The sequence below is a fragment of the Oryctolagus cuniculus genome, chromosome 1, assembly GCF_964237555.1.
Source record: "Oryctolagus cuniculus chromosome 1, mOryCun1.1, whole genome shotgun sequence".
Taxonomy (NCBI): domain Eukaryota; kingdom Metazoa; phylum Chordata; class Mammalia; order Lagomorpha; family Leporidae; genus Oryctolagus; species Oryctolagus cuniculus.
Genome location: NC_091432.1, coordinates 20,558,159 through 20,568,715, shown reverse-complemented (window position 1 = coordinate 20,568,715; position 10,557 = coordinate 20,558,159). Strand labels below are relative to the sequence as shown.

Here is a 10,557-nt window from a genome sequence, read left to right as displayed (position 1 = left end):
AGGTTTCTGAAACAGGATTTCTGCCATCCCCGGTTTGTCTACTGGCTGAACTGAAATAGCAAGAAGGAGCTTAGGGAAGCTGGGACGGGAATGTGTGCCCTCCTGTGGCTGGGGACCAGCTGCCACAGGGCCCCGCCCCCAAGGTGGCTCCCGTTAGACCGGTTTCCATGGCAACGTGTGGCTTCCAGCGCCAAGACTGGCTTCCTCCCTGCCTTCTCCCAGGTAGGTTCGGCCATCTGTGGCTTAGAAAAGCTTTTGGCTCATCTGTGGGCATTAAGGAGAGTGTGGGGGTGGCTTTCCGGGACTTCTATTAAGAAAATGCTCAGCTCTCTGAATCCGCCCCAGCCACATCCCGTGGCTTCCTCCTTGCCAGGCATCTGCCCCAGGAGGGAGACGGAACAGATGCCAGCGTTCAGAGCCTCAAGGTGTCGGTGCTTCTCCCACCGGGCTGTGAGGAAACAGGGCGTGAGAAGCCCCAGGCTCAGCCCCAGGTACGCTTGCGCGTTGTCCCCGGCAGGGGGTGGCCAGCAGGAGGGGCTCTGGGGGACACACTGGGGTGTCACAGACCTGGGGCAGGCAGGGCAGCAACACATGAGCGTGGCTGCAGTTTGCTTTGTGCACGAGACGCGAGGCCAGAGCTGTGGGTCCGAACTGCGTGGCTGCTGCTCTCCATCAGAGAATCACCAAAGGGTCAAGCCACACGGGGCCTGAAAGAACCAAATTCATTTCACGGGCGTGGAAACTGAGGCCCGGCTGGGGGGCGGGCGGGGGGCAGGCTTGCGGGCAGTGGCAGTGGACATGCTCGCACTGGGTCTGCTGTGGAAGGCGCTTCACTGGCGAGCCCCGTGCCCGGCGGTGAGTGGTCTTCCTGTTCCTCTTCCACATAAAGCCAGACCCTTACCCGGAGGTGGGGGTGGGGGTCACATCCCTAGTCACCTGTGACCGTACCATCTACGGGATCAGGCTCATAGGATAAAAGCCACTCATCTTAAGAAAACGAAGAGCCTGGTTGCCATTAAAATCTGGGCGTGTGTACATAGGGTAAAGAGTGACTCGCACAGACGTGGGAGTGAAGACAGCACAGAGCTCTGTGCGTGGATCGTTTATCCTGCTTCGCAACCTGTAACAGTGACTTTAAACTTCACCCTTGTCCTCTCGCTTGGTGCCGGGGCCTCTTCCTCCAGGGGCTGAGGCTGCAGCGGTGACCAAGAAGACACAGGGAGACAGGACCCCAGGAGTCCCCTCGTCCCTGCCTGCTTTGTCTGGAGCTGCCGTTTGGAACTTTGCATGCATGGGAGAGTTTCTTTCACACTGGTAAAGAAAGAGAATCGCTATTTCTGCCTCATTTTTTCCTCTCAGGAGGGAAGTTAAGGCCCCCAAAGGTCTCCATGAACCCCTGTGTCCCCTTGAACTCAGCCCTCAGGCAAGGCCACGGTACATGAGTGTGTGCGTGTCCCCCATGCACACGCCACTCTGCCATCTAGCATTCCACGTACTTCCATTTTGATCCGTGCACAGGAATGTCCACAGCAACACTTTCTGTGACCACAAAGGTAAAAAAAAATAAGGCAACAAAGTGTCAGTCAACAGAACACCATGTAGTATATCCGTGCTGTGGAATATTATACAGCAGTGAAAAAGAAATGAACTAGTGCTACATATGCCTGGCTGGATGAGGCTCAAAGTTTTATGGTAAGGAAAGGCATGAGACAATTTCAGGGAGATTTCAACACACATGTGAAATACAGCATGGTGTTCAGAGTTTCCATGTATTTGCCATCGAAATATGAAGGCATGCTTGGGATGAGAGACCCCACGTTCAAGATCATGGCCTCCCAAGGAGAATGTGGTGAAGGGGACTCCAACCGCAATGGTCAAGTTTTACTAAAATTGGCAGTGGCTCACAGGTGACTTGGGGAGGTTTTTTCCCCTGCATTTTATGTGTCTCAACGATTATGTAAACGGAAGAAGGCAAAACAGCAGGCGGCTGACCCTGTGGAAGTTATTTATTTGCTACTGCAAGGTTTTTACTCCCAAATGTGACACCGGATGGCGACGACAGTGTCTCATGCGTCTTTTTGTGCTTCGGTTCATGACTGAAAAAACACGCACACACTTAGCACTTGACAACAAGGAACAAATCACAAGGACTGGGTCTCTCTTCCCGGGGGTGGGGAGGGGGTGGCCACAGCCACCTTCCGCCCAGGACCCCTGTCCACCCTCCAGGAGTGGACTGAATGCTGGCTCTCCCTGCCCGCTCGCCCCGGCTCCCTTCCCTGGGGGAGACTTGCCCCTCAATCCAGGGTCACACCTCCGATGGAAATGCTGGTTCCAGGGCTCCATGGCGCACGTGCTGACTGGAGGCAGGAGGCAGAGGCACGGGGGGGTGAATGAATTCCTGTGTTCATGTCTATAAGGGACCAGGTTGCCTGCGGGACAACGCCCAGCTGGGACGGTCTCCCACCCTGCCATCACCTCTGCTTCGTGCTCCTCCCTGGCCAAGAGCAAGGCGCCCCTTCCCACAGTGATCAGAGGTCGTCCCACCGGCCCAACCACTCTCAATGGCTAGCAAATGGCCAGTGTGTCTGGGACATGTGACTGAAGTTTTGCGTTTGGCAATGTGAGCATCTCTGGGTAATTTCAGATCCACCAAGACGGAGTTTCGGAGGAGAAGCCCAGCAATTCTCTCTTCTTTTCTCTCACTACATTTGCAGCGAGAGCTGTGGTTGCATTAGACAAACAGTGAGACTCGTTGTCACGCACTTCTAGCCCAATCTCTATGATGTCTGGGGTCTAGCATTGAGCACCCGGCTAACGTTTCTATGCTTTGAAATCTATCGTCTTCTCTCCCCTGCCCCCATCCATCACTGATTCATTCAACAAATATTTATTGAGTACTCAAGAGACAGGGCCATCCTAGAAACTTGGAACACACCAGTGAATGTGGACCCAAACTCCCTGCAAAACGCGTCCACTTCTATCGGTCCTTGCAGTGTGAGATGCTGGCTGGCAAACCAGGCATTGGCTCCTGTCAGGGGAAAACCTTCCTTTGGATTCTGGAAGATGGAAACTTTGAGATCCAAAGAAATGATTGCCTTGTGATGGAAGGACCAGATGGGGTGGACACCCTGGGATCGAGGGCCCCGCCCAAGCTTCCCACAGATGTCCTTCCATGGGGCCGGAAGGCAGGTGCACAGGTGTAGAAGGAAGCAGGACAGGGGTTCTGGCTGAATACTTAAATTCTGGGGGTTTTAGGTCTGGAATCCAAGCTCTTCCAGACTGGAGCAGCAGCTGTTACCAAGGAAAGAATGCTGGTCGCCTCGCCCAGGAAATGGTTACCCTCTCTGTGCCATCCTGGCCACAAAGAAGGCAAGGAGTCTCTGAAACACGTTCTAAGAAGCCACCACCAAGAGCTTCGCCCCGGAAGGAAGGGAAAGAAGAAACCGGCAAGGGCCCTTCCGGGCACCCAAAGAGTTTCCCCGATGGAGAGATGGAATGTTTTTTCCCTGTTTCTCCAGACAGGGGGTCGGCATTATTTCTAAAGCTCTCCTCTTTCTGTGCACGAAGGAAAAATGATGGCCAGCGGGGCTCAGCTCTGCCCCAGATTCTCAGGGGGAAGCCAGGGATGGCCTGACTCAGGAACGCCTTCTTAGACCGGGGGCCTGAGCTGGCATCTGTAGGGCCGGAGTTTGGAGAACAGTGCAGGAGGCGTCTAAGAGTCTGCGGCAAATTCTCATTATCTTTGATTTCCTTTTTCCAGGAACTTTCGGAAGCCACTTTGCATCCAAATGTCCAAATGCAGAATCTGTCTCCTGGAAGTATCTAGAAGGTTCTGGCACTTTCTGGGCATTCTCAATTGCCAACTTGAAGTTCAAGACACTAGGCCAACTTAAAGATGACCGGCAAGTGGACTCAGGGCTTGTCCTTAGCCAGGGAGCACTTACCGCTCTATATCATCTACCTCACCATTCAGGGACAGCAACCGCGTCACTGGTCCTGTCCCGCACACCCCACGCCGAGGCTCTGACGGGCACCGGCCCAGGAATCCTGGCTCCTAGCGGAGTGTTCTCCACTTCATGAGGCTCATGACAGAGTTAATCAACGGCGTGCACATCTACTGGGAATAACAAAGTAGGAATTCAAAACCAAGCTGTCTCTTTTCAATGATTAAACTAGTGAGTCGTGAACGCTGAGGGAGCCAGGCGTGGCTACCAGAGCCCTCGTTTCCTATGGAAGGCTCTCTCCCATGGCCGTTTTCCTGTAGCCAGACGCAACGGGCTGAGCTGATCATGAAGTTTCCTTCTGAAGTGGCTGGAAGGCAGAGAGGGGCGGGCAGGTCTGTCTCAGAGGGTCCCGTGGCGGTGCTGGTGGCCTTGACAATGGGCACTCAGAATCCAACCCAGCCATCAGTGAGGGTCTTCATCAGACACGGTCTTCCCAAGATGAGCAGACTGATTTTGAGATAAAACCATAAAGTTCTGGGGCCAGCACTGTGTTGTAGTGGGTAAAGCCACTGCCTGCAGCACCAGCATCCCATATGGGTGTTGGTTCGAGTCCCGGCTGCTCCACTTCCAATCCAGCTCTCTGCTGTGGCTTGGGAAAGCAGTAGAAGATGGCCCAAGTCCTTGGGCCCCTGCACCCACGTGGGAGACCTGGAAGAAACTCCTGGCTCCTGGCTTCGGATCAGCGCAGCTCCAGTTGTTGCAGCCATTTGGGGAGTGAAGAAGTGGATGGAAGACCTCTCTCTCTCTCTCTCTTTCTTTCTCTCTCTGCCTCTGCCTCTCTGTAACTCTGCCTTACAAATAAATGAATAAATCTTAAAAAAAAAAAAACACCATACAGTTCTTCAATAAAAAGCACAACATCTGGTCCCAGAGCAGAATCTCAAAACCCGAGTTAAAATCTGAAGAATGAAGATAACTACATTTTTAAGCTGCACATTTCACACTGATGATGGTCAAAGTGTCCAGCGCTGGGACTGGGGCCGCCATGTGGTGCTGGAGCCTCGGCAAGGCGTGCAGCTGGAAACCTTGCTAGAATGTGGGGGAAAGGATTCTCCACGTGCGGCGCTTCTACCTCTGCATCGGAACCACCCGGTGCTTGCTAAAACACGTGGGCTCCTGGGCTCGGAGCAGGTATGCTCACGTGGCACGCCTGCTCGGGGGTGGGGTGGGGCCTCGGGAGCTGCTGGTGGTCCTCTCCACACTGGAGCTTGAGAATGGCTGGTCTGACTGTTTGGAGCTTGATAGAGCGCTGGCTAAGGTTTCCCACCCCACCCAGACAACCTCAACTTGTGGGAGCTGGCCCAGGAGACTTAGTCCCACGTCGCTTTGGGAATGCTTCATTTTTAAACCCCTCTTTCCCCCTTGCACCCGTGACTCCACAATTGAAGCTTTCCCCGCACCTGGCTGCCACCCACCTGCAACACCTGTTCAGTGCCTTTCTCAGGGACACCCCTGACATCCTGGCTGCACCCTCCAAACCTGCCAGGCTTCTGTTTTAGAGGCGGGAATGGGACGCCTGGGGAGTCAGGCCCTGGCCTTTGCCTGTCACTGTCTCTGTCTTCTGGGTGTCAGAATGAGGAAGGGGCACAGACAGACAGGAGACTGCAGAGGATGGGGTGGTGCCGGAGCTGGGAGGCGGGCGGGTGGCCGGCTACAGGTGCAGCTGGTGCCACATGGCAATCTGCCGGCGTGGGTTTTTGAGCATCTCCTCCCAGTGGCTGCGCTCGGAGCCCGAGGCGTGCAGGCCCAGGCTGCAGTGGCCGAGCGCACAGCTCTGCCCCTCCTCGTCCTGGCCCAGCACCGCCAGCTCCACGCTGGAGGCCCGCAGCAGGTCATCCGGCAGCTCAAACATGATCATCTCGTTCCATACGGGGTTGATCTTGTGCTTGGCCCGTTTTGTCTGCTTCTTCTTCAGCTTCTGAGCCTGGTGCTTCAAAGTCACCTTGACTGAGACATCTGGGGGAAAGGGGGAGGAGAAATGAGTCAGAGAGAAAGGCCAAGAATGACTTCTGCCTGCCCTCTGCATCTCCATTGGACGGCACTGGGCCATGTGTCGTCCAACAATTAAGTGCCTGCCCCACGGCGGGGCTGGCCTGGACAGCAGGATACGGTGGAAGTCACATCCCAGAGAACCCACACTCCTGTGCAGGAAATGGACAGTACCCAGCCAGAATCCCTTATCCCGAATGCTTGGGACCAGAAGTGTTTGGGATTTGGGATGTTTTCAGATTTGGGGATAATGTTGCATATCTGTCGTGGGGTACCTTGGGTGTAGCACCCAAGTCTGAATACAGGAATCACTCCTGTTTCAAATACGCCTTACACAATAGGCTGATGGTGATGCCATGCAATATTTTTAATCATTTTGCACACAAAGCAAAGTTTTGTGGTGCGAAAGAATCTGCCTGTGCTGCCATATCAGTGTGCCAAGAGCTTTGGGGTTTGGAGTCTTCCGATGTCCCCGTTGGGATCAAGGGCACTCAGCCTATCTCGTAATCTGTAAGATGCATCGCTGGATGGGGGCGCAGCCAAGGGCTGCCGGGAAGCGACCTCTTGCCATGAGCCCTTCCCGGTGACTTCAGGCCTCCAGATCAAAGCAGGTGCACAAACAGCTTAGGGCTCCTGCGGCTTGCTTTGCAACTCAGCCCAGGAAACAAAGCCACCTCCATTTCTTCTTCCCCTCAACTCTCCCTCCCAGCATCTTTGTCTACTATTAAAACAGCAGTCCCCCACTCCCACCCCAGTACCCGCGCTGTGTCTGGGTGGGTTAAGCCGCCACCTGCAACTCTGACATCCCATCTGAGCACCAGTTCCAATCCCAGCCGCTCCACTTCTGATCCGGCTCCCTGCTAGTGTGCCTGGGAAAGCAGCAGAGGATAGCCCATGCCCTTCAGCCCCTGCACCCACGTCGGAGACCCAGATGGTCTTCAACCTGGCCCAACCCCAGCTGTTTCAGCCATTTGGAGAGTGAACAGTGGTGAACGGCTAGTCGGCTGGTTTCCTCTCACGTGTACTTCTGTCAAACTTGACTTGAGAACCCTAACTTCACAGGGTGTAGACAGACTGCCTGGGTTCCCTGGGCACAGAGCTGACCCCACCACCTACCCTGGAAACCCACACGTGTGTCCCCAGAGGCACTTTCACAACACAGCACAAGCCTTGGGACCTAATTACTGTTTCATTAGTCAAGGTTCCCCCAGCTAATGTGCGAGTCATTGTGACTTCCTATTGGGGGCTATAATTACCATCCCTGGTGATTCATTTATTTCAAGAGAGGTCTTGAGAGACAAAGCGCTGTGCTGTCCTTGTCCCGGGACCTACCAGAAGTGTTGACAAAAGATCAAGAGATTTGTCTGCAGGGGGATGCAAAGGGGCCCAGGAACCTGCCAGCCAGGTTCACGTTTCCAACTTCATTCACCCCAAATCTTTTGCTCAGAGATTCCGAATGCAGAAGCAGCAATTTTTTCTTTGTGCGGCTATAAATAGAGATTTATTTATATCCCGCTAGGAGCATTTGGCTCCTGGTCCAGGTATTACTCCGCCAGCCCAGGCTGCTTTCCTGGTCTATAAAGGGAAGCCTGTTTCGGTCCCTGGACCTGGGAGCTGTGCCTGGGGATACAGACGGAGAGAGCAGGCCTCTGGAAAATTCTGGAACATTACAGAGGGGTTTATTCGGGTATAGGGGGTACTGACTCCTGAAGCCTCCGGCCCTGGCTCCCATGCCCACACACCTTCTGCTGTCACCCACACTCAGCTGCTGTGGGGGTGGCAGTTGGCCAAGGTTGAGAAGAGAGAAGAGCCTGGTGTAGGGGTGGGGAGTGCCGTGGCCACCAGCCGCGACCTCAGGAGGGGAAGGAGCCGGGTCTTCTGAGATGGCCCAGCCAGACCTGGGTGATGTAGACAAGATCAAGTTCTCCCTCCAGCCCAGGTCGCCCACTCCCTGGCTGTAGTCTGGCCCATGGCTTCCGGTAAGCCCCGGTTAGGGGCTGATGGGTCTCCCAGTAGCTGTCCAAGGTGGTGAGTCCAGGTAGTGCCCACCCGGGTCCTGGGGAATGAGATTGGCCCAGGAGTGAACTGAAATAAGCGTGCCCTTGAAGACTGGTTTGTGGGCTTAGGGTGGGGGACACGGCTAGAGCAGCTCCGTGCGTGGAGCACGTGGAACGTAGTTCACCTCCCTGCTCGGCCGTCTCCGTCTCCTCCCGGGTGCCGCTCCCTCGCACGCATTCCTTGGCTCCTGCCCTGGCACCTCACTCACCCTTCCCCAGGAGCTCCTTGGACTGGTGAGAGTGCAGGTTCTTGGCTTTGATCAGCACCACCAGGAGGCGGTTGGCAGCTGGGAGGTAGCTGATGGACAGAAGAATCTCTCCGCCCCCTGCAGACGACTCCTGGAACACAAGAGGAGACACAGGAGGCCACTGCCTCCAGGGTGGCTTCCGGCTTATCCACTGATGCCGAGACTGGGGTGGCGCTCGGTGTGCACCCAACAGGCACCCTGGAAACCATTCACCCATCAGCACCGGCTTCTCTACCCTCACTGATGGGAGCTGGCTACTGAGGAGCTGTCCTTGGCGTGTGCCATCCACCGCGGTCTGCTGGTGGCCACAGGTGACATTTTTCACAGGTCATCTATTTAAATCCAATACGGAAAACAGCGCAAAGGGGTGCCATGCAGGATGGGGCAGGGGCAGAGAGCTGGAAGTCCCCTCCCCCTTCACATCCCACCTGCTTTCCTGCCTCCCCCACCGAGCTCCTGGGGTGCTCCAGGGAACCCCAGGTGAGAACCACTGCTTGGCCACCAGGTTCCTGGGAGCGGTGGGGAATTGTAATTTGTTACTTTGAGAAGCTAACTCCAGCCCCTGTAGGCTGGGAGAGTGGCTCCTGCCATCTAATAAAGCAAGCCAGGGGCGGCCAGAGTCACAGGGTGGACAGAACGGACGTCAACAAAATGCAGAGTGGAGCACCGGTAGGTAGCGAACCAAGGACTCCCGCTAAGAACCACCTGTGCCACCGCCTCCAGGAAGCATCCAGACACATCTGCCCGTGTATGCAGCTCGCCGGGGCGCCTGCAGGCAAACTCCGACACGGGTCTGTCTGGATGCCAGCAAACCCACCGAGGCACCCAACCACCCAGAGATTCCTGCCAGGCGGTGGGTGCTGGGCCGTATTCCGCGCTCCAGGGAGGGCTGGTAGGGAAGAGAGGGGACTGTGGGAAGGTGTGGCTGAAGGCCATGGCAAGTCCCGCCTTGGGAGCCCAAAGCAGAGGCCCCTCCCTCAAAATCCTGGGGAGGAGGAGGGAGCCGTGTGGCTGCTACCCCAAGACGGGGTGGGAATTGGGGGGAGGCGTGGGGGGGGTCCTGCCAGACGTCACACCTCTCAGTCTTGTCCCCGTTTCTCAGCTGTGCAATGAGGAATTTGAAATCCATGTGCACAACAGGTGTTCATGGAAATGAAGAAACTGCATGGATGTCATCCTTTTTTTTTTTTTTTTTTTTTTTTTTTTTTTTTTGCACCACACTGAAGTGATCTTTGAATTCCGTGTCACACACATTTTTGGAAAGACTCTCATCTATAGCATCAGGCAGTGTTACATGCTAGGAAGAGATGCAGCTATCAGGGGACTGGATGAGAAGGTGCAGGCGGGGAGGCCACCCTAAAGCTCACAGCTCACACTTGCCACGCCCACTGCCAAGACCACAGCTGCTGTTCATAACCCAGCACAGACTCCAGAGCCAGACCGCCAGGGTCTGAGTTCCAATCATGCTGATACTTCCTGTGTGGCCTCAGGCAAGTTACTCAACTTCTCTGGGCCCCCAGCGCCTCCTAGGTAACATGGGAGTAACAGCAGCTCCGCCGCACGGGTTGGGTGTGTTTATTTGGTGGTGTGCAGCAGTGTCGTGCACACGTCAAGGGCTGGGGAGCCGTGTGCTGCGACTGGCCCCATCAGGGCAGTGCAAGCACTCTTTCAGGAAAGCATTGCGCGGGGAGCACTGTCTCCGGGCTCTGGCTCAGCCCCTGCCTGTACACACAGACCTCTCGTCCTGGAAAAATGTCTCCCACCGGACTCTAGGGCTTCACCCAGCCTTAGGTGACTGAGCCTGGTGATCCCAGAGCCTTGGCAGTGACACAAATGATCATTTATTAAATTAATCAACGTTTATTCAACACCTACTATGTGCTGCACACAATTGCATTGTGTGTGCACCAGCGTGTCAGCTCCACTAAGGAACCCTTCACCAGGCATCCCCTGCACCCTGCACACAGTAGGTGCACGATGATTCACAAGGCCACTTCCAATCATTCACGGAAAAATGGGATTATGAGATAAGCTTATATTTTGGTGCAAAGGATTTTGAAATCCATACCAAAAAGTGTGTGGAAATGCATGTTATGAAAGAACTGTGGGTGGATCTCAAAGCTCTTAGCACCCAAATAAGGCTGCAATGACTTATTTCAGTTCTGTTCTCCATGAACTTTTGGAAGTACCATTGAATTTGTGGGAAAAGAAAAAAAAAAAAGGCAAGGCATTGCATTTTGTGCTGGCAAACACCCTAAC

At 54.8% G+C, this 10,557-nt stretch overlaps 1 protein-coding gene across 1 annotated transcript in view; it reads right to left on the bottom strand.

The window, feature by feature from the left end:
- Positions 1–2,871: 2,871 nt before the first annotated feature.
- The window catches only part of SYT13 (synaptotagmin 13), a 45,671-nt gene continuing 37,985 nt past the window's right edge, over positions 2,872–10,557 (bottom strand). The window contains exons 5-6 of the mRNA XM_051852614.2: positions 8,260–8,389; positions 2,872–5,960 (exon numbers count right to left, since the gene is read on the bottom strand). Of these exons, the coding sequence (XP_051708574.2) occupies positions 5,656–5,960; positions 8,260–8,389 (435 nt within the window). The 3' untranslated portion in view covers positions 2,872–5,655. The remainder of the gene's footprint in view (positions 5,961–8,259; positions 8,390–10,557) is intronic.